At 38.1% G+C, this 24,856-nt stretch overlaps 1 protein-coding gene across 1 annotated transcript in view; it reads left to right on the forward strand.

Annotated features, from left to right (window-relative positions):
* Positions 1-24,856, forward strand: part of CCSER1 (coiled-coil serine rich protein 1) — a gene marked incomplete at its 3' end in the record, with an annotated part of 600,835 nt that overhangs the window by 343,145 nt on the left and 232,834 nt on the right. Inside the window, exon 8 of the mRNA XM_084262954.1 lies at positions 6,878-6,955. Within this exon, the coding sequence (XP_084119080.1) occupies positions 6,878-6,955 (78 nt within the window). The remainder of the gene's footprint in view (positions 1-6,877; positions 6,956-24,856) is intronic.

Consider the following 24,856-nt stretch of genomic DNA (forward strand, 5'->3'; position numbering starts at 1 on the left):
TGTTATTATTGGCAGATGCATGGGTTTCATCTGCATACTTTAGCAGAGCTACATATTCCTCGGTTTTTTAAGTGAACCCTTACGTGAGAGATGGATTTTACCATGATTCTTTTGATACAACTGATAGCAATACTTACTATAATAATGCAAATTATAATAACAATTAAGTTTTGCAACAGGTTAGTAATCCACCCCGAAAATACTCATCCTATTCTACCAAAAATATTTCCCAACCAAGTGTCCTTTATTTGTTCTTGCAGTTCATGTGTGACTTCAGCTATCTTCTTCATCTCCTGGAGGTTTTCTCGAAGGGGTAGTGACACATTAGGGATTGTAACACAGCATTCTTCCTGCTCATGGTTTGCTTTCAAGAGTCCACATACCCCTTGTTCTTTAAGTAGTATCATATCTAGCACAAGCCGGTTTTGAAGTGCAACTTTCGAGACGGCTTGTACTTGTTCATTGAGCAAATCAAAATTTTCATTAGTAAGGGCTGCTAAGGCTTCCACTTGTGCAGTTAAATTGGACAACATAATTCTGGTCCTAAAATGACCTATTCCTAATCCAAAGAATCCTTCAGCCCATACTGCCAGCTTCTGAGATACAGTCCATCCAGACGTGTCTGTAGTCCGTTTGGTATGGGAATGCCACAACCCTGGGAAAATGAACTTCTCAGAGTAAAAAGATGGACATAATGATGGTATTCCAAAGGTACACTGCAAACCGGGATTAAGAGGGTTTAACATATCTGTAATCGTCCCATCTGAACATACCCAAGTTAATTGTCGTGGAGCATATATAGGGGACTCATCACAATTGCCCATAGTTTGAGGGACTTGACAGAGGGATTTCTTAGTATGTTCTAAATTTTTATAGCTTGTGCTACTATCACACCTCATTGCTGGTGGGTATGGCTTTGAGTAATTCTGACACAAGCAGGCGGCACTGACTAGATGCCGTAATGAAGGGATCAGCCACAACCAACTGTTTTTTAGGTCCCCACCAGTGGTACAGCTTATAATATTTGTGTAATTCCACAAAGGTGTTGCTAAAACCCTTTGTCGAGACTGCCAGGGATAGCAATCCCTGCTGTCATCTCTCCTCTCCTCATGGGCTTGAGACCATAAACAATTGGCAGGTGGTCCTTGCATCACATCAAACCAGGTACATGAATTGCTAGGTGTTGGAGGAAATTCAAAACACCACTGTGTATTTACTGGTTCCACATACCTCAGGACCAAATGCTTTCCCCAGTATGGTTCATCCCCATGTCGTGTATTCGCCCAAGGGTGTTTGTAACATGGCTGGTTTAGGGATCGTGGCTGTTTGCCTCTGCATCCCAAAGTCCTATTGTCTCAGCAAAGGGGGGCATAGGAACAATTTAGGCTCCAAAAGGAGGTTCAATTTAATGTATTGTTAAACAACCACTTCTATTTAAATTGTCCCCAGATTATAAACTTATTTTGGTTCCAGAGCCAATCTAGATTTTTACCCAGGTCCACAGGGAGAGCTGTTATGGGGATCCCTTGAGTAGGGGTATGTGGTAAAGGCAGACAGGTAGTGACCTGAGAAAAGTTAAGCATACGAGCAAAACCTTGTATCATTTTATAGACCACATTGTCTGGTTCAGCGTGATTCATAATAAGAGAACCATCATCATGTTGTTTAAAAGCTCGCACCTGTCTATCCCGTATACTAGATTGTTCACTGTTGCCTAATGTTATCGTAGAAATTATAATTATTTTTACAATTATAGCCATAATATAAAACTTGTGTAAAAACAAGTATGCTACTTAAAAAAAAGAGAGAAAATAAAAGAAAGAGAAAACAAATACAAAATAAAACTCAAACAAATATATATATATAAACAGGTAAACAAACAGATGAAACCAAAATAAGAAGACAAAAACTTCCAGCTGGGCTTCAAGGTTGTAGTTTCTCAATCTCTTGTTGACACTTATGAGGCCTCCACCCCGTGTCTTCTCAGTTGTCCCTCATCCATCTACTGGAGCAGTCCTGCAATTGCAAAAAGAGAGCTTCTCGACCGTATATACGCTCGACAGTGAATTGGTTAGAAATCTGGCATAATCCATTTGTGAGGTTATCACCAATATATTGATACATGCTTATCCCACCTGGGACTTCTATTTCCATTAATGTTCTTGCCAGTGTACTTTGGGCAGTTGGAGGAGTGTTTGAATCTTCAGGGAAGTCCATTAAATCTATATTGTACTCCCTTCCCAAGTGAACACAAATTAAGGTTTATCCTTCTTTTGAAGAGTAATAATTTAAAAAAACATATCCTAAATATCCAGAGTGGACATCCATGCATGATATTTAGCTTGGACTTGGGTAACAAATTCAGCAATGTAAGGACTGGCAGCTGTGAGTTACTCTTCAGCTTCCTACAGTCGATTGTCAGCTGCCACCCCTGCACAATTTACATACTGGACATAGAGGGGAACTATAGTATGAATGGGTGCCTTGAGTACCCACGGTGGGGATACAAAGCTCCACACTGTCCAGAAGACAGTTTCCAAACGTTTCCATCAAATCCTAGCATGTTATTTTTGTATGAACGAATGACCACCTCTATTTTCGTCATTAGGTTTTCTCTTAGAAGCCAAACACATACCATACTAATTGATCTGGTTTCAGGGATTCCAGTTACTCCTATTACATTTATTTTCTTAGCAGTAGGGGCAAGTCCTAACTTTTTGGCTGTTCTTTCAGTGATAACACTTATTCCAGTTCCACTATCTATCAGAATATTTACAGGCATTCGCCTGGGCCCAGTGGCTAAAATAAACTGTGGATCAATACGCTGGTTAGGCCATTCTACATTGGATATTACATGAGTGGGTTGGCCTGAAATTTCCCCCGTGCTTCCTAGTTTTTCTTTAAATCGATCAGATCCTCCCTCAGGGCTGAGTAAGGGCTAGGAGACACAGAAGATTTTTTTTTTTTTTTCCTGCATTTTGGTGGTATCACAGATTCTAAGGCCTTGCTGATAGGCCGTTCCGATAAATTTATCGGTGTGCGAATAATCTCTGTGGATTGCCCATCTAGCGCCGCCCGGGGTATCCCTAATGCTAACGCCTTTTTTCACAGCTCATTGCGCTGAGATTTGAAATGGAGATTGGTTTGTCGAGGAGGGTGGGGATTATTTCTCTCGAAAACCGTGCTTGGCGGACCCGGCGCTGCAAATTTAGACCCTCTTCTAACCAGCCCATCTCTCTGCCGTAAATCACCATTTCTTGTAATAGCTCCCCCCACTTTAAAACAGGCTGTAGCTGGTTTGGGTTGTGAGCATTACAGTCAATTGTCCGTGCAATCTTTTCCTTTAGGGTTTGCATATAGTTTTTCAAGGCATCCGGGAGACCCCTAATCAATGGTTTAAGGCGGGTGGGGTCAATTGGAGCAGCAAGGGGAACACCCTGTCTCCCACGCTCATACATGGCTTGTATACACACAGCCTTTTTGCACTGATTCAGCCAGCCCAGATAATTTAAAGGAGCTAGCAGTTGTTCACCCAATCCTGTCCCTGGGGTAAGGGACGAGATCAGTGCATCTCAAGATTGTCTTACCTATCCCCTGGGCCAGGGAAGAGACATCATTAGATATTGACTGCCTTAGGGGCGGCCATCCTATAATTAGGTACAAACTTCACAGGGGCAATACATCCTGAGAGGGCCACACCTTAGTATCCAAGTTTCCCCCTATTCACTCTCAGGAGGTCACACTGTAGTTACACAGTTACGTTACACAACTCAAAGGGCAACATCATACACAAACCACATTGTTCACAAAACAGGCAAAGACCCGTTCCTGACCCTGGTCGGGAGACCTAAAAGCTCTCTTAACAGTCCTCCTCCCATACACCACCGATTTTTATCGCTTTTCAAATCCATACACACCACTTGCTCAAGCTGGCTCGAACCAAAACCGCCATCCCAATCAGACCAATCTTCCTCTCATTCATCACACCAAAGATTGCTTCCAAATTGCATCACAACGTCCTGCTTACATACAGAACATACAAATAACAGTTTACAGATACACAAAAATCCTTAGATCCGCATACAGAGCACCAGGAAACAACACCTGGTTCAAAACTCATTTCCCTTACACTAAGAGTTTAAATCTGCCATTCACTTTGTCCGTCCCCAGCTGCTCTCCTCGTGGAGGATCAGCACTCGCCCGCAGTCAGACTGGCTTGTTTACTCAAAAACAAAACAAAACAAAAGAAAACCTCTCACACAAACCTCTCCAACACACGGTACCGGGGCACAAAAACTTCTTGCACACACAAAGCTTAACAATGGTTATGAAAACCCCAATTATAAACACAATGACCCGCGGATCCGGGCCCCGCACTCACTGCGTACCTAACCGTACGTCTTTTTCACAAACTCCAACACTGTCTCCTGACTTTTCCTTTGCCTTATCCAGGAGAGAGGGTCTACAACCATGTTTCTGCAAAAAGTTCCTCCATTGTATCCTGCCGACTACGCCAATTAATGTGACAGAAAGACACTGAACCACAGGTTTTTAAAATAGAATTAATAGTAATTTATTTTAAAAAAACCAGAATGCAGATTCAGTACGTCACTTGCAGGTTATTGTTGGATACAATGGGGAATTCACTATTGCAGTTTGGAAGTATGACCACACTGATTACAATCACAAAAGATCCACAAAATACTCTTACTACAACCACTGTGGCTTCCCTAAAACATAGGATCACAGCTCACAAGCACACAAAATATTACAATCACAAAGATCCACAAAATACTCTGCTGCCAACACAGCACACAATAAAATGATCTACAACAGTCACAAACCCCACGGTTACACTTGCCGTAGGCAATTAGCTTCCCTACGATCACAAAGATCTACAAAATACTCTTATTACAACCATGTGGCTTCCCTAAAACATAGGATCACAGCTCACAAGCACACAAAATATTACCCATACGTTAGTCACTCAAAACGACACACTTAAAACATATCAAATAGCCACTTACCCCGTCTCTCAGGTAAGGGTTCCCAATACATTACCTCAGCCAGCCGCCCGGCTAAGGGGGAAGGGTCTCCTCCTAAGGTTGGAGGAACAGCTCCCAATATTAGCTCGAATGCCAGGGCTTTTATTTGGTTCATTTTGCTGATGTGTGTGACAGGATGCAGGGCTGGGCCTGACACCTCCGGCCCTATCTCTTGCATATTCCCATTGTCTTGGCCCATCGAAACCAAATGCGGACCCTTAGGGCTTGTCAAACAGTTTGAGTAGTGGTTTGATTGGGACTCAGGACATATGTTTGTGGAAGGAAGCCAAGGCTTAGCAAGGCTCCATACAAGTTTTTCAGGTTTTGTGAAGTGCCCGCTTCAGTCTGTTTACAACACAACTCAAGTCGGAGCCATCTACACAGCTCCCCATGAGGTGTCTCCGCAGACAAAGAGCTTAAAAGCAGCCCAAGACTGAGTTGTGTATTACAACTCCCCGTAGGCCGCCTGCTCTGTTTAGGCACTATTGGAACCTGTGTATATAGCTCAGCCTTACAGTAAATTCAGACCTTGAGAAAAAGAAAGTTTTATGTAGGGAATGAGATTATTTTTGCTTCACTTTTAATTCAGTAGTTACCTCAGCAAGTTTGGGCACAAGTTGTCTCCTACCAGTGAAGTGATGGGTCTGAATTCTCCCTCCCAGTATTATAAGAATTGAAATACTGGAGATAGGGTTACTTAGATGTTATTGTCTTCCTGCTATTTACATACTTCTGGCCAAAATTCACTTAGTGGTGATGTGCATCTTTCCTTGAAATGAGTAACATTTGATAGAAGAGGTATTTATAAATAAAAACAGAACTCAGACAATAGCTGAAAATAAGAATATTTCTGTGTATTTCTGTCAGTAAAAACTGAGATTCATTCAACTTGAAATTCAATCAACATGGAATTCAATTTACCAAAATTCTTTTTTAACGTAATGCATACCTGTCAGTAACATTAAAATACAATTTTGTAGGTGTTGATGAATTTGAGTCAAAGATAAGTATTTTGTATGGATATAGCTGAAAAATAAAGCTGGACTGGTAGATGGAAAGACATAAATCAATGCAGTAAGGATTTGTGTTCTCTATTCATGTAACCTTCCCCTCCTGTGTGCCTTTTGTTGCCTTATCCCATGTATTTATAGTTGTTTCATCATATACTTTCTCCTGGAAAATAGTATACGTAAGGGCTTGATGAGTATTCATATTTCAACTTAGTGTTGAGTTTCAAGTGAAGCATCAAGATGGTTTTATTTGGTGAAACACAATTGTGTCAAAGCAGCCAGATTTCTTTGCTCAAGCCTGTCCCAGATATTCCATGTTACTATTCCAAAAAATGATGGAGCAACAATGATTTGGGGAAAAAGCAGAAATCAGTCCAACACTCAAGAAATATTTAATCTTGCCAACATGTTTGCGTCAGGCAAGAGGGGAGTCATCTCAATGTTGTGATCTGTGGTGGAGTTTGCATGTTTCTTACAAACGTTTTCTTTGCTCTTGGAATGGTGCTGGCATTTGCAATAACCACTCCTACTGATCCATGCACCTGCTCTGGAAGAAGAATGCTTTGTGTGCATCAGTGCCCTCCTTCTTAAGGGCCTAGCTCTACTGCATAGTCAGCTTTTCTGAGCTGAATATGTTTAATACAGAGATTGATAAAAGGAAATAAAAGAAAGGAAATCAGCCTCCCAAAGAGAATAGTGCCATAATAAATCTATTTCTGAACAGCAGTCCATGTATGAGTTTTGAACTTATCTGGATATCTGTAGCTGCAAAGCCTAGTGAAGAAAAATGTGTCACTTATGATACGTTGCTTTGTTTTACAGGAAAAGGCGCAGTGCTTTCAGAAGGTTCTTGCTTCCCAAGCAGATAAATCCACACAGACAGAACTCATCGGCCATGATGTAAGTAGCTGTATCAAACAAAATTTTTTACTGTCTTTGTGGTTGTTCAGACTTCTGTCAGACTGTTTGCTTCTGCTGCTGTTGTGTCCATGCATTGATTTAGTGGGATTTACTGGAACACTATTCATCCTATGCTCTTAAATGAATCTGAAATACTTTCTGAAACATGGGAAGATAATTACAACTACCTGCTAGCATACCAATGCACTATTAATTTTATGCTTAACAAAGAGCAGAGAATTAGCATAAGTGAATGTAGAGGGATATGCCTTAGTGGATTGTAATATTTTTCCAGTGTTCATTTATATGTCTATTGACAATTTAAAGAGGTTATTATGTTTATACAATCTCCCTATGCTGTCCAAACAGTATTTGAATTTTTTAAGATAATGGAATAAATACAATTTTACCAAGTGATGTTAAAATTCAGTTTCCTGAAAGTATCTGTCAGAAGTTCTGATAGAAGGTAAATGTATTCTAGATGGTATGTATCCTCATGCAAGTACATGATCAAGGAAGATTCCTTAACTGTAAAAATTCCCCTCCCCCTACCCCTTTTTTTTTTTTAAATTAAAGTAGTCTGGCTGTGGGACATTGGTTGAATATGTGTAAGAGATTCACTTGTTTATGAGCTTTCTTGAATAATCATTTATTAAGAATGATACAGTATGGAATATTCAGCACCATTCTATTCTGTGACTTGAGCAAAATCCAGAAATACTTCTTGTCAAAGACTCTTCTTCAAAGTAAGGCCATGGTTATGCATTGGTGTATGTCAATATACTGCTTGAAGTTTATAAAAAGAACACTGGAATGAAAGCAGGTTTTCAAGTCTTCTTTTCAGTATGCTTTGTATCAGTGGATGCTAAAGTTTTATCTCCTGAGTTTTCAGGTAGTCCTCTGAAGATACAAACATAAAAATTGCTGTTCTTGAAGCAAACTATACTTTGGTGTTTTTTTCAGATTGTCTTTTAAAATGATTCAATCCAGGAATACTACCTTTTTAAAAAATCATTAAAATACTTTGGACCAAAATGTACTTTAATTATTATTTTTATATCTGTTACTCAACACTTGTTGGTTGTTGTGTTTGGTTTTAGTTTTGACTTTTTTTTTTTATTTAGGACAAATAAGATGTTACTTTGTTCAGTGTACCTATCTACACTAATTTCTTGCCCATGGATTGCCAAATTTGAACCTTTATGTTCTACAGTGTCCGTGAAATAATGTCTGTTAGAATTTACTGAAACTATCAAGTGCCTATTTTAATGGTGAATACCCCATAATATATAAAATTACTTGAAAACATTTTTGTATACTACAATGTTATATCCCTTTTTTCTGGGACTAATTATCCTTAACAGCTACTTTATTACATCTTAGATGTTAAATAAGTCTTCTATTACAAATGAGATTAAGCACTTCGTAGAGTTGGGGGTTGTTTCTTTGGTTGATTTTAAAGAGGTGTGATTTATACATTTGGTTTCTTTCTCTCCCAAATCAAATATGTGGTATCTCATGCCTCAGAGAGCTACACTGTTAACTGAATTTTAATTTTATTTTCCCCTTTTTCCAGTCCTTTGGAGTTTGGGGGAGGAGGTCTTTTGTCAACAAAGTAGATGATTGCCAGTTCTTCAAAAAATGTGAACCTCCTCCCCCCAAAATATAGTTTTCTGGCTAGGATCAGGGTATTAAAGATAACAGAAAAAAAAAAAAAAAAAAAGCATCATTCTCAAACATTAGTGGAACACGTTTCAACGTTCCCTGGTAAAATGCGTCTACCATGTCATGGTGGCAATCATATCTTTTCTTCTGTAGGGTGATGCAATGCAAGAATAAAAAGAGATGTGGGATGTTTTTGTATGGAACAGCACATCCACCTGTATTTATCTTGTACAGAGTACTTGTTGAAGTTGCATTACAAGGAATTGATTTTAGAGAAAGTTGAACTAATTTACAGGAATAAGACATGCTTAGTACAATCATCATAAACATAATTCATTGAAGAAAAACGTGCAAGTAAATAGTGTTAATGCTTTTTGAAATATTTTTTAAAACTTTTGATTACTTATTTGTTAGATTGTGCAGCTTTTCTTCAAAGGATAGCTACAACAGTTAATAACGATAGGTTCAGCTGTGTTTCTGTTGAAACTAAGTGGCAATTACATTTGTATTCTTTGCTTTTATATGAAATTTTAAAGCATGAGCAGTAATGCTGGCAAGTAGTATCCATATGTAGTTTTATGCAGAACGTGCATAAGTGTGTGTAACTACAAGAATATTGTATTAACATGAAATTAGTTTAAATAGGAAACCATAAAACAGATCAGAGAATGCAAGTTATAATTTTCACCCCATCAGTCACACAGTCTGAGAATAGTGTATGTTGAATACTTAAGATAAATGGTTTAATAGGTAAACAGAAAATTTAAGTTCATTCCATCATCACTAAAGATTTGCTGCTGTAATTAAAAAAAAATTAAAAAGTCACCTTATATGCGACTTTAAAAGCTAACAATAGTCAAATAAATTGTTATCAGGAATTCGCATAGCATGATTTTGTCAATGTACAACTATTGATATGCTCTTCAGAACGTAGCTTTTCTCATAAACCCTTAAGTTAATGCTTGTATGGATGGTTTGTTTTCTATTCATTCATATTCTTTGTTTCACTGTGTAAACTGAAGAGTTGCCTATATTGCAGTGAAAAAAAACCCTGAAACAGGTTGGCCCCCAAAAGAAAGCAAGTGTCTGTTTTGTTTGACTTCTGGACATTGTCTCCAGTAGTTGAGATACTATTCTTTAGCCTTGGAGTTCATTTAGGTGTGTCGTTAAAAGTAAATGGAAATTCTGACTGTGACTTAGATGAGGAATGAATCCTATTGTCCTTAGGGTGTACAGTAATGAAAAAAGGCTAGAGGCTAGTCTAGGAAGGAACAGGTGAAGAAGAAAGAAATTCAATGTTTCAAAGGGGAAAAAAAATTTCTTGTCTCTGTGCAGCTGCTCTGAAAAAGTTTAAAACATGTTGACTGAGTGTTTTGTGTAAGTATTTGAGAAGTCACCAGAATGAAAGTTAATATAGCATATATTATATTGGTGGATATAATGTAATTACAACCAGATTCATGTAATCTCTGGCAATACCTGGAAATTGTTGGATACTATTTCCAATAGATTTCCGTTTTCTCCCATGCAGCTCACGATTTTGTCAGCTGAAATTGCTTTAGAGTGCTGTATTAGCAAGCAAGTGAAAGCTAGTCAGTAGCAGTAAAGATAATGCTTCTGATACAGAGCTGTTTGAACTGGAAAGCACACTGCTTAATCTTTTTTCTGCATTAAAACAATCTTAATACAAAACTTAATTATGGAATTAAAGCATTAAGTTGAAAATAAGTTTTGATAAGGAGGAAAAAGGTCTCCCATGATGAGAAATGCCAGTTTCCTTAAGTGATTAACATGACCACTTTGCTCTCTTGACTAAATTGAAAGGGAAATATCAAGCCAGTAGCCATGTGTATTCAACAGAAGACTGTAGAAAGTAATCCATGTTTCTTAGAAAGCTAATTACTTTCTACTACAGAATGTTAAAGGATCTCCACCTTATGATACTCCTAAATTTATTCTGTTTTCTAATATGTGTACTGAGTATCATATAAAAAATGTTGGGAGCCTTACAGAGAGAGCCATGTGTGCAACAGATTGATGTGGGAGACTGCGAAACAGTAAATGATTAATGTATCTTAAATAATCAATGCCAACTTAACCTGCTTCAACTTCTTTTGTTTGCAAAGCCTTATTTTATTGAGAGATCAAAGAACGTGTTGATCAGGTTACTAAAATGCAGTGGAAGATGAATAGATACAGTCAACATTGCAACTGATTATATGATCACGTTAAGCGATACAACTCTAGTAACGTCTGCTAGCTAAATAGGTAGTCCAAAGTAGCGTACAGGTGTAACACAAACATTCTGCAACATGTGCCATAGCTAATGAGTTTTTATTAAAATGTGTCTCAGAAGCAAAATTAAACAATCACAGTACAATTATCTTTTTCTGTTGCCAAAAAAAAGTCTGATTCAGCACCCACTTTGTCAATCTTTATCAGTCTTTGGATGAAAAGAATTTGTACTTATTTTTATTCCACACAGAGCAGAGACTCCTAAGAGCTGACATGATTTCTATAATGGTTTTTTCAGTGTTTATCTTGTGCTGATGTAGGTTTCACATCTCAGAACTGCTGTTCTGCTTGTTCTTTGTCTTTCATATTGAGAGTAAAGCTGATGTAAATAGGTTTTGTAGTAGTCCTTCACTCTCCTGATTTAATGAGAATCCTTTACAGGTTAGTAGTCCTTATGCAACCCTCCTTTTCCCTCTCAAAGCCCAGGCTATTTTCTGCAAAGCCTCTGTGATTCACTAGGAGGGAGTGGAAGATGTGGACGTGGATGGTCTAACAGTTCCCCTCCACCTCCCTTCTATGCTCCTCATCCTCCCCAGCAACCTGCCGGTATGGTTTATGGATGCTCTGAGGGACAATGTTTCATTGTATGCTCTGCATTAACAAGGCAGGGGAACAGAGTACTAAAGTACTTGAATTTCTTGAACTTTCCAGTTTAATCTAAATATATTTCTGCTGAGAATATTGCATAGGTTGTACAGTGTAAAATGAGTTACATTTTGCCACCTTAACCAGAATATACATCCTGCTTCATCCTCCCTTCCACCTGGTAGACTGATATCCCCCTTCTATTGTATGTTACTACTAGATTGGTTTTCTCAAATTTTATTTCTTCTTTTCCCTCAAGTTTGTTTACTGAAGAATGCAGTGAAATAACGCAAACTCATGCATAGGATACATTTCTCTAATGCAGAATTATTTTTTAAAAAAACTTGTACCATTAGAAATCAAATAAACCCTTAACCATTTCAGTGTTAGTTTTACTTGTGTACCTATTCATATCTGGATACCCAAGCTGTTCTTGGAGTGCTAATTCCTTTCCCACAACCTCCTCTAAAAATATATTTTTCTTCTCTGATTCGCTTCCCCTCCCCTCCTTCTTTTTATACAATTTCAAAGCACTATTTCAAAGTCTGTGTGTTTTAGGATGTCCTACTTGTACAAACTCTGTCAAACATTTCAGCCGTTAGTAGTGAAATTTATGGTGAAAGATTTTGATATTTTCAATTGCCTCACACCAACCCTTATGGAACATATTTCCTCACAATCAAACCCCCAGGTACCTGCTGCTTGAATTCCCATTAGCCACCAAATCATGAACATGAATGCTTATTCCTAGTACTGGCTCACTACAGGGGTAAATAGTTCAAGTTACCAGTGTTGAACTTGCCAGAGGGTGCTCACTTGTGCTGAGCATTTGGTGTCTTTGGTGTTATACAAAAAGTTCATAAAAAACCCCCTCAAAAGTAATTGGTTCTGGGACAGACGCTGAGACTTGCTGTATGGAAAAGGCAAGCTTCCACTAATGACTTTAATTCTGTGGCTGATTATCAGCACGTATTATGCATTTAATTTTGCCGTTTCTATGAATAAAGAACAGTAAAATTTACATTCTATAGTGGTCCTCAATTAATATGAATGATCTTCAGTTTTGATTTGTGGAATGCAAGTTTGCTTCTGTCTGCTTGTATGAATACACTGGGTGCTGTTTAATCATTTGTAGTAATATGTGACGATGATATAACAGCTGATTTTCCTCATAGACCAGAATTTAATAAACACTCTAGTCTACCTTTAAAAATATTGTTCTCCAGTAATACACTCTGCAATAACAGTGCAGTGGGTTTTTTGCCTGTTAAGTCTTCCAGATTCCTACTTTGCATTTCTGTCAGAAACTACTTCTGTATTTGTATCTGCACTTACGCTGTTGCTGTCTTGCTTTTCAAGTACAATAAAATGAGGTAATTAGAAACACTGGCCAGAAAATGGTGGAGAGAAGAGGGGGAAGAAGGAATGGAGGGTGTTTACTACTTCTTCACCCTAGAAATTCTTTTTTTGAAGATAGTGCTTTTCCAACTGCTTCTCCTTTAGCTCCATTACTGCCTTCTCCTTAGAGTTTTCTAATTTACTTTCTCACTTAAGCACGTCCATCTAGACATTTTGTCTCATTTCTCATTTTCACTTTAATTTCTGTGTAATGTTTTTGAGTACTTACTGAAGTGTTATTGCAGTAGTATATTTTCAGCATATTATAGTTACATTGTCTCTACCATAAAGATACTACCTCGTGGTTCATGACCTATTTAAGTATTAATTAAATGAGCCATTATCACTAGAATTAGTGATGTTTTTACTGCATCCACGCTGACCTGTTAGGCAAAAGATAGAAAGAAACAGGACACTGATTAACGAAACCTTTCAATAGATTTTATTTGCTTGAAACTGAAAAGCCATCTTTGTTCTGCTAAATTATAGCTTGTTGATTCTGTTCATGCATTACACTAAATACCAGCAGTGTCAGCAGTGTCCAATTTGTAAGGCCAGAGAATGGTTTGGGAATACCTTACCATCACTGAAATCTTTTGAATTTTGTTCAAAAGAAAGAACAGAGAATTTAGTAAAGTGCATTCCATAACAATCAGAAATTCTAAACATAACAACTTTCCACAGTGAGCTTCGAGTATGTTTTCCTAAAAATGCTAAAAACTGGATTCACCTTGAAGAAAAGATCAACAAACAAAATTCAGAAATAAGGCATGGGTAACCACTGTATTATAAAGCAACGTCTATGGGTTGTTTTCATGTTAATACATTTAGAACCAGTGCTTTCTAATGCAGAGTGATCTACTTGTGCAGTTTTATCATAAGGTGGAACTGTTTTCATGTTGTGTGCATGCTGCATGTGGATAAACTGCTGCATAAACTAGCTCATTCTGGTGACCTTTTTCCTGTACAAACATGACATCTGTTGTACATAACTGTTTTCTAACTAGAACTGTGTCGTGCACAGGCTGGCGAATCATATTTCTGGCTTTGTATGCATTGTCACTTAATTCCTTGTTACCTTGATCATTGGTGTGAAAGAAGCTGTATTATTACATACTGCTTGCATGACTGCATACAGCAGAAATGATCATTTTTCATTTAACTTTGTGTTGCCACCAAACCATGTATCTTTAAGATTTCATTTCATTTCTTTTTCTTTTCTTTCTTTTTTTTTTTTTTTTTTTTTTTTTTTTAAGGCCCTGTGGAATTCTTCATGTTCTGAAGGCTTAGTTTACAAACCTATCAGCATCTCATTGGTCCCATCATTATTAAATTAAAAAACAACATCTGGACACTCTGCACTTAAGGATTTAATTAAATTCTGCTGTATATGAAATGAGCTGCAAGTTACCCTTACTGACAAAATATGCTACTTCTTAATATAATATTTGTATTGTTGATGGTCAAACACAATTTTTGGCAGTAATATCTTCATTATTAAATATGTCTATAAATAAATTATTATTAAGCTATTACAAATTTATTTGAAATAAAACTCAATTACTCTTACCATGTTGTGCAATTTATCATCCATTTACTACAAGTAAAATAATACTTCAGTGATGCTTGTCTCTGAGATTTGAAAATGTACTTCTTCAAGATCTGCAAACTTAAGTAAACCATTATTTTTTTAAAACCAGTTTTGGTTTTTTGGTCTTCCAGTTATACTACTTTTGCACCATTGTGAATACAGGGTCAGCACCTTTCAGTATGTGCTCTATTTGATGAATGTTTATAATTATGTATGTAATTTTAGTGTGTGATTCAAGAGAGCTTTCTGCAGGGGGCTTGGTAAGATCAAGATCAGAATTTACTCAGCTTTATACAAGGAAATAGCAGGACTGAGCCGGAAACCTACACTCTGATTGTTGAATCAATTAGAATCATAGATTTACTCTACTTTTGTCCTATTTTCTGAGTACATCAGGTTCTAAGAGACATTGCTAAGACAGCACTGATACCTGTGTAAGCAAAGGGAATATTGTGTTTGCTGGACATGACTGTGTTACTTGAGTGGATAGCTCCTATTGTCCAAAGTGCACGCGTGTGTGTCATTCCTGCTTTATTAAGCAAGAAATCAGGAGCAAAGTGGAGAGTTCACCACAAACCCTGTCACGCCTATTAGTTTCCACAGTATTCCCTTACTCAGGATTGACTTCATCCACCCAAGGTTGTACTCTACACCTGCACTTACCAGGTAAGTTGCTTGTGCCATCAGTATTATTAAAACTTTCCTACTAAGGCCTTTTCTAACTAACAAGAGATGATACTTGAATCTTGTTACTATGCCATTTTGATCAGGCCTCATAGTATATAATAATAAGTTTTTCAATTGGAACAACTGTTTAGCACCTGGGGCTTTAATTTCCAATAGAGGACATTCTACCCATTTAAAAATAGCCAGTTATTCTTAAATGGATCTGAATTGAAAATAAAGGCAATCAACCAAATATTCATGCAAGTCTTTAAAGTGAATGAGCTTTCTTCAGAAGTGATTGCATTATGTTGGCTGAATCTGTATCACTTTACACGGTCTTATTTTGTTTATCAAACTTCTATCATTTTTTCTTCTTTAACAGCCATTTTCAGCATCTTCTCTTGCCCTTTTGTCAGGCTTCCTGAAACTTCTTTGCCTGTATAATTGCATAGTTCTTACTGTATTTGTTGGAAGTACTTGAAAAGCCATTAAGTAGCAGATACATAATTTAAAGAAACAGCAGAAATAAGCCTGTGCATATTTCCTTTTGAACTTCACCTTCCTTCTTGAATTTCATCTGTTGCAATTCTTCCTTTTCTTCCTTGGTACTAGAAAGTCCTTTCTGCATAGAAATGTGTGCTTCTTGCTGCCTCTCATGCTGTCTTTTTTCATCACCATCTTTATTATGGTAATCTTTTCAGTCCATATAGGATACTGTTATCTGGAAGAGGACAGAGACAATGTTTTACATTGTGATGCTTTGCTTAAAGAAATGCATCCTGGGGGTGAAGAGAGTTGTAAAAAAACTTTGTAAGTTGGTGAAAAAAGGAAGAGTGGATTAGGAAAAAAAAATAATCAGGATTTCGATGAGATGAATACTAGCTTCATCCTGTGAGTGGTGTTTGAGTTACTGAGGGGTGGTATGCTGGCAATGACCTCTGGTCAGCCACCCTAGTAAACCAGGGGGATAGTGTGCTAATTCAGAGTAGAGATGTAATTATTACTGATGGGTTAGGTAACTTAACCAGCTGTCACTTGGGAAGCAAGGCTTCCCTTAGAAGTGTATCAAGATCAATAGACCAGCTGAAGTCCATCTACACTGATGCATACAGCATGAGCAACAAACAGGAGGAATTAGAAGTCCTTGTAAGTCAAGGAGACTATGATGTGATTGCCATCACAGAAATGTGGTGGGACAATTCACATGACTGGAGTGCTGCAATGGCTGGTTATAAACTATACAGGCGTGACAGGCTGGGTAGGAAAGGAGGTGGGGTAGCCCTGTATGTCAGAGAGTGTTTTGACTGCCTGGAGCTGGTGTATGGTGAAGACAGGGTTGAATGTCTCTGGGTAAAAATCAGAGGAGCACAAAATCAGGGAGATATAGTGATGGGAGTCTAGTATAGACCACCTGATCAGGACGAAGAAGCTGATGAATTGTTTTTTAAACAACTGGGAGAAGTCTCACGATCACCAGCCCTTGTCCTTATTGCGGACTTCAACTTACCAGATGTCTCCTGGAGGAACAATACAGCAGGGAGGAAGCAGTCTAGCAGGTTCCTGGAGTGTTTGGAAGACAACTTCCTGACCCAGCTGGTGAATGAACCCACCAGGGAAGGTGCCCTGCTGGAGTTGGCCTAGTGGGGGATGTGAAGGTTGGAGGACACCTGGGACATCATGATCATGAGCTGATAGAATTCTTTGTACTAGGAGAAGTAAGGAAGGGAGATACCAGAACAAGCACCTTGGACTTCCATAGGGCTGACTTTGGTCTGTTCAGAAAGCTGCTTGATAAGATTCCGTGGGAGGGCAGCCCTTGAGGGCAGAGGAGCCCAAGAGGGTTGGTTGCTGCTCAAGAAGGAAATCTTGGTGGCACAAGAACAGGTTGTTCCAGTCTGTTGGAAGAGGAGTTGGTGAGGAAGGAAGCCAGCTTGGCTGAGTAGAGAGATCCAAGAAGATAAAAAGAGGGAAAAATATGAGCTCTGGAAGAAGGGGCAGGTGTCTTGGGATGATTAGAAGAACGTAGTGAGATCATGTAGGGAGAAAGTCAGAAGGGATAAAGCTGAACTGGAACTCAGACTGGCCAGTTCTGTAAAAGATAATAAAAAGTCCTTCCATAGGTATATTAACAGTAAGAGGAAGGTCAAGGAGACAGGGGGAACATTAGTGACAAGTGATGAGGACAAGGCTGAGGTACTTAATTCCTTCTTTACCTCAGACTTCACTAGTAAAGTTGGAAATTCCCCGAGTACTCATCCTCAGGAACTGGCTTACAGGGAGGGGAAGAATAACAAAGTTCCCATGCTTCAGGTGGAAATGATTAATGACCTACTTGGCCAGTTAGACACCTACAAATCAAAGAAGCCAGATGGGATCCACCTGAGTGTACTGAGAGAACTGTCAAATGTGCTTGCAAAACCCCTTTCCATGCTCTACCAGAAATCCTGGCAGACTGGGGAAGTTCCACTGGACTGGAGGCTGGCAGATGTGACACCCATATATAAGAAGGGCCGGAAGGAGGATCTGGGGAACTACAGGCCTGTCAGTCTGACCTCGGTCCCCAGGAAGATAATGAAGAGGGTCATCTTGGGAGCTATCATGCAGCACATGCATGATGGCCAGGGGGTCAGGCCTAGTCAACATGGGTTTACAAAAGGCAGATCCTATCAAACTAACCTGATTGCCTTCTATGACAAGGCGACCCGCTTAATGGACAAGGGGAAGGCTGTGGATGTGGTCTACCTGGAATTCAGTAAAGCCTTTTACACAGTTTCTCACAGCATTCTGATTGAGAAGCTGGCTGCCACTGGCCTAGACAGGTGGACACTCAGCTGGGTTAAAAACTGGCTGGATGGATGGGCCCAAGTGGTCGTGGGTAAATGGCACAAAATCCAGCTGGAGGCCGGTCATGAGTGGCGTCCCCCAGGGCTCAGTCCTATTTCTAAACCAATCACCTGATAGGGGTGTTGCCAGCAGCTGTCATTCCAGTGCAAAACTGAGCACAGCCCTTTGACATAGCAACTAAAGAGCGTAAGAGTTGGGATTTTAACTTCCCCAGGAAATTACCCATCATTTTTGATAGCTTTTTTTGCAATTTCCTTGTTTTAATTTGATTTTATGTGGCTTCACAAAACAGTATGAACCAATAAGAAATTACTCAAGTTTAACTTTTTGCTCACAGAATATTCAAATGATCTGGAAAAAAAATCAGGATTAACAATATTTAGACTTCAAGGAGACACGACCAGTGTGGGCAGAGCCCGCACTTTATATGCCTAGACAAGAACTTAGTATTAGTCTAATTAAAATCTTAACAGTCTGATCAAAGTTTTTTAAAAATTATTATTATTCCAGTCACAGTGCTATTAGCACACTTAGTTCAAACAGTCAAAAATTGAATGTACATAAAGTTTCTAGTGCCTACCTCTTTCTTCAGTGTATTGCTCATTCTTGCACAGCCTCTCTTGTGAAGGTCAATGGATTCAAGTCACTCGTGAGAGTGGTAGCACTGGAGTAAATCTGATATCAGCTCCTTGGCAGGATTCTGATCTCAAGGGTCATGATTTCTTTCTCTTTGTTCTGGAATTTAGTTGGGAAATCATAGATGTATTTGTTAACACATTGAACACCTTGATCTTTATTTTTGACTTCAAGTTCACATAACATCTCTGTTATCCTTACAACTGGTTTTACCACATTCCAAAAGCTTCTCTCCTTTGGCCATTGCTGAGTGGTTCATAGTCCTGTGGTCTCTGGTATCCTGCAGCTTTGTAATTATTTGGATTGCTCACTCTCAGATCGTTCTTCACAGAGGAAGTGCTTGTTACTGAGATCTGTAAGATACCGACAGAGAGCTTACAAAGCTCCCGCACATGCCCCCACCATGTAAGGCCAATACAAGGTGTTACACCATGCACTTGTGAAAAGCTGTATAATAGCTAGTGCAAAGAAGATAACAGTAACCTGGTCATTAGATAACTGCTCCTAAGAGCATAAGTGAATACCCAGGCAGGCCAGACAAACCCAAGTCTGATGCACATGTTGTTAGCTTAATCCAAGGCTCATTTTACAAGCCATGGCAACACTGTGTTAACTGGAATACGATGGTAAAACAGTATTGGCAAAATACTTTGTCTCGTTCTGATCATTGACATTTAACAAGTGCAGAGGTTTGTTATTTTAACTAGCACGCGTTCTTTCGGTATTTGATGCTTTATAAGTACTAACAGATAACTCAAGTTTGCTTTCCGCACTTTCTTCCAGGCATTTCAAAATGTGCAAGTGTGATGCTGTTGGTACAGCATAAGAAAGGAAAAACTAGAAATCAAGTCACTAGATTTAAAGTTAGGTACAAAAATGTTACAGCTAAAGCAGATATTCTGTGGTAAATGTTGAGAAAGGAACAAGAGTAATTTTAACAGTTATAAGAAGTCAGAGAAGCAGACAAGTCTCAAAAAGCCTGAGGTAGAACAGAGGGGGAGAAAGATTACATCCTGCTCGAATTGAAGGGACATTTTATTTCATTTGCAAATACTTTAAAAAAAAAAAAACACTAAAAAACTTCCAAAGCAATTTCAGTATGAAAACATGCAGAATAGTGTGGATAGCTGCAAATAAATTATTCTGCTGTACTTCAATATGCATTAGGGCCAATAAAGAATTCCTATAGCTTACAATGTTTACAAAAGGTCTCTAAAATAATTTGAAACATAATAATTTAGGCTGGCTGTGGAATTAGGTACTGTGTGCATAGTTCTGCAAATTTTGTTGTTCTTAAATAGAGATAGGAGATCGTGGGCTTGTATTCTGGAGTTAAGTTTATGCAGTGTTGACCAGTGGGTTTTAGGTATACGTGCACTGTTTGGACACTCTAGGTTATTATTTAAACTTTTCAGAATGCCTTATAATTTTATATCAGTGTTAAAATTGAAAGAGATTAGGAGGAAAATGTTAGCGTGCACTTTATGACCTATGATATGCCAATAACAGGAACAGAAAATGCCACTAGTACTTTCTCAATAGAAGTGCAGTGAGAACTATATCCAGGCTGCATACTCTGCCTTCATTTCAATACAGTGCTCTTTTAGTATTCATTTATTCATTTTTAGTAATGGAAGTTTCTACTTCTTAAGAGTCAACAGAATATTAACATTAATGCTAAAACAGCAAGTAGGAGCATGAAGGGAAAGGATTATAAATCAGATTTGAGGAAGTAATACATTTCTTTTGTTGTATACAAAAAAGCATTAAATTGAAAACAGAATCGACTGGGTATCAAGAAAAAAAATTTAAAAACTGAGTAAGTTCTGTTTAGTTACTAGCAAATGCACTGCAAAAAAACTTGTGAAGATGTATTTTGTGTGTGTGCATGTATTAAATCATGCTGAAGTTGAAAGGACATGGGTTAGATACCATATGACAACCTGCATTCAGTGCCAGCTTCATTACTTTCAGTAAGATTTTTATTCATCTAAAAACATTCAGGAAAAACTTTGTGGTGCTGTTAATGTTAACTATCGTGATGAAATTAAGTGATAGCTTTATATTTATGTTCCTCGTGAGAGGAATAGATGATAGAGCCAGTAGGATCTTCAGAGCTTAAATATATGAAAGAATTTTAAGGGTACACATCAGAGATGTGAGCTTCTCAAGTATTATGAGGTATCCATGTAAATATTTATTTGTGCATCTGTGTCCATCTAAATTTCATCTTGCAGTCTGTTGCATGATTGAGGAGAAAAATTCAGGTGGAGACAAATCTGCTGCAGGACTTCTGTCAGGTTATGAATAAATTCTTCAAAGAGAACTCCTAAGAAATTGACAGGTTTTAAGTATTACGTAAATAAAGACATAATGAAGAAAGACAATCTTTGTTGCTTAGAGGGGAAGTTTGCAAAAGAACCAGTTCAGTAGTCCTGCCTGGCTCTAGTGGAGTCAGCTTTTAAGATTCTGCATATTGTGGGCATATATATATATATATATATATATATATATATATATATATATATATGTATATATGTATATCGAGGTACCCCCCCAAAAAAGGTCAAGTAATTGCAGAACATGAATAAAAATCATAAGACTAATGATGAACAGTTGGCTCTTCAGATGTTTTCATGTATCTACTCATACTCCCAGTGTTGCCACTTTTTGAAGGCTTGTGGAACTGTTTCCTGATGTTAAAAGGCACTTACTAGTAGTTAACAGGTTAGTTGCCTTCCAAAGACTGTTTCATATATGTGTGTAGCAAATTAAATGCAGGAATTTTTAATCATGGTGGTAACCAGACAGAAGTGAGCATGTTGTTTCTATGTGAGAAGCTCTCTGAATTGCAAAACTAAATATAAGCTGAGCTGAAGCCACAGATAACATCATTTATGGGACTCCGGTAATGATGAGAGCATCCCAATGGACTTAAGGCAGGGCTATGAGGTTGTGTCATTTTTTCTTCCCTATTTTTAAATTGGAATATGGAACTGTGGTGGTTTAAGGAGCTGGAACTACTCCAGTGTGGGCTCTCAATGGGCTGCATTTCCTTCAGGGCATATCCACCTGCTGAAACATAGTGTCCTCCACAGGCTGCAGTATGGATGGATATATGCTCTGATGCCTGCAGCTCCTCTTCTTCCTTCTTCACTGACCTTGCTGTTCATAGGGTTTCTTCGAACCTTTTTTTCCTCCACTCCTCTGCTCATTGGTGTTTAGCCCTTTATTAAATATGCTTTCACAGAGGTGCCACCAGTTTTACTGATGCTGTGTCATTTATGGACCATTCACAATCCTGTATCCACTGTGGAGCTGGCTGGAAGAGTCTGTGTTTGGCATGGGGCAGCCCCTAATCTCTTCTCAAAGAGGTGACCTTGCAGCCTTCCCTCTGCCAACACCTTGCCACATAAACCCATACTAAAGCAAACAAAAGTAAAGCATAGTCCCACAGTTGACCTAAATGGGATGAATGTTATTAATATTGTAATTCTTTTTTGTGTTAGAAAAATACTTCCATGGACCTGCAGATCTTTAATATGTGAGGAGAGAGTATTACAAAATGGTTCATTAGATGTATGAAACATGTTTGTGTTGAGAAACAGATTAAGCAGATAATTATATACATATATATAGGGTATATATTGCCAAAAGAAGGTGTCAAATGTTTGAATCCAAGAGCTTTTTATATGCTTAAGCTGGAAGAGAAGAAATTGGTTGACTCCATTCCTAAACCCATTTTTTTCTGTCTTCCTTTCTTAAATCTCTTGTTGCCATGTCTGCAAATTTGTCTTGCTGTTGGTAATATTTGCAAACTCTATTAGTGGTGGGGTTTTTGTTCTGGCTCATTATTTTCCCCTGCTGCTGCTCCTTTGCTTATTTCCTTTTATCTTGCTCTATTGTTTTTACTCTCTCTCCACATTACGGTCCCATTTGCCTCATCCTCCCCTTTCTTTCTTTTCTATAAAACATCATTTTGATCAACCATAAAGCATGTTTCTAAAACTTCAGCAATAACAGAAAACAGAAAGTCACACTTTTTCTTTTATTTTTTTTTTATTCCCCTCAGTTTATTTCTGGGGTTTTTTTGGGCAGAAGAGAAGACGAAAAAGACATCTAAGACAAGCTACGCATACGAATAATGCTCAGGGAAGTGATGTTGCTCCTGTAGTTCAGAATGCTAGCTGCTATGTTCAAAATCTTTGGAAAGAAAATAATGCTATTTTCTAGTCTGTGGATGTTAATGTAATTTTAGATATCTTTTAAAATGTGTAGAAAATTATATTAGTTTGTTCCATCTTGTCTCAAGTAAAATTCCCATAAAACTTGTTTACCCACCCTTTGGGTTTGTTGAATTATTTCTAACAGACTCTGGTAGGAAAATAGCAAGAACTTTACTCTATGCTGTCAACTTTGACCACACAGAGAACAGCTATTTTCAGCTAACCTTGCAGATGCACAATTTAATTAAAATACTTATAAATTCTTTTGGGCATCTACAGAAAACATTTTTGGACTGCCAGAAGGCTTACTTTGCATTAGTGCTCTGCAGAACCTCATGTTTCATAATGTAATGAATTTTCAGTAGTTCATTCCATGGCTGTGGCTAAACACTGAGTGTCTTTTCTATGTTTATGATGTCAGGCCTTGGTGGAAGATCCTAGCACAGTAAATTGGAGGGTGTGGAGAGAGCACTAACAAGATATTTCCTCTTTCATATTGCTAGTCTGCACACTTCAACAGAGGTATCAGAGTCTTTGTCGTTGCACACAAGTACCCATAAAATTCTTAAAGCTGACTTTTAAAACTGTCAGTGAGCTACTTACTTTTATAGTAAAGATAGGAGAATTTAGAATTTTGACAGTATTGGACAGCTTTTCTTCTGCTGAAGACACTTGTTTCAGCTTTGTTTCTATCATGCATTGTTCCAGTGTTGCTTCCCCATGCCCTTTGCTTGTTAGTAATGAATGTAATGTGCTGTTTTACTTCTGATAAGTTTAATCTATGATTAGTACCAGTATTTTTTTATATGCATAAAAAACATGTTCAAAGCCTAGAGCCCACATGCTTGTAGAATACTCAGCTTGCTCTTGAATTAATTTGTGTAGATCAATGCAGGACTAAATAAAAATTTTACTAAATACACCTGGGAAAACACCCTTCACTGATTTCTTGCAGGATTTCGCCACCTTTTCATGGGTGGCTTTTTAAAGGCCAGGTTAAAGAAATCACTGGAGTATTCTGTTATCTGGTGAATTCTTGCCCAGGGGTATCATGCCACTGCTTCAGACTAAGAGAAAAATTCTATGGAAGTATTTACAGCGTACAGCTCCATACTGATAGCCAGGCAAAGCTCTGGTTTGTTTGAAGAATCAGAAAGTGTGGACAGCCCAACTCAACTTCTATGTTCAATTTGGGATGCCAGAGTGTTTGTATTGAACTGTCCTGAGGCATTAGGGTGACTCACTCAAAATCTCTTCTGCACATTGTCTTAGTATTTGGGTTTTTTCCCTTTTTGCTAAACACATTGCCAAAACTTATTAAATGCAATTAGAACAGTAATGTGACATGTTATTTTGTAACTGACAGTTGCATAAATTTGCTCCTCTGTGTATGTAAGAGATGATGTTTCAAATAAGTAGTGGAGAAACCTCCCATTGTACATGACAGTAATTCATTCTTGCACCTCTCCCAAGATATAAGTCTGAGTCAATTCTCACAGGTTAACAAATATATTATTTCTGAAAAAGGTCTGCTGCCTACAGGAAACTTTATTTTCTTTTCGAAGGGGCAAGGGTGGGAGAGGAGAGGAGAGCAGGGATGAAGACTGTACAGTATATTTAATGAAAGGTTCACATTTTCATATTTTTATTCTATCTTTCTTTGAAACATTTTCTGAAAGCTTTCAATGCTTTCACCTCCTGTTCTTGTCAACTTGCCTCATTGGCCAAAGGCAGTTCTCCAATTCCCTAGTTTCTTCTTGCTGTAATTAATTTATTTTCTTTACTTCTCTGACTTTGTCAGCACTTTTATTTCAATGCTACTTCTGTGCTCATTTGTGAACAGTAGTCTTCCACATCTCTAGTCTTGTTTTAAATCTTTCCTTGTAATGTATCTTTCTTAAAAATTTTCTTTGTAGTCATATTGATACTGCAAAACCAATAACTTGGAGTGCAAATTTATATGAAAGTACAGGTGAAGTCAAGAGGGAAAACTTT

The sequence above is a fragment of the Gallinula chloropus genome (genome assembly GCF_964237585.1).
Source record: "Gallinula chloropus genome assembly, chromosome: 4".
NCBI classification, from domain to species: Eukaryota; Metazoa; Chordata; class Aves; order Gruiformes; family Rallidae; genus Gallinula; species Gallinula chloropus.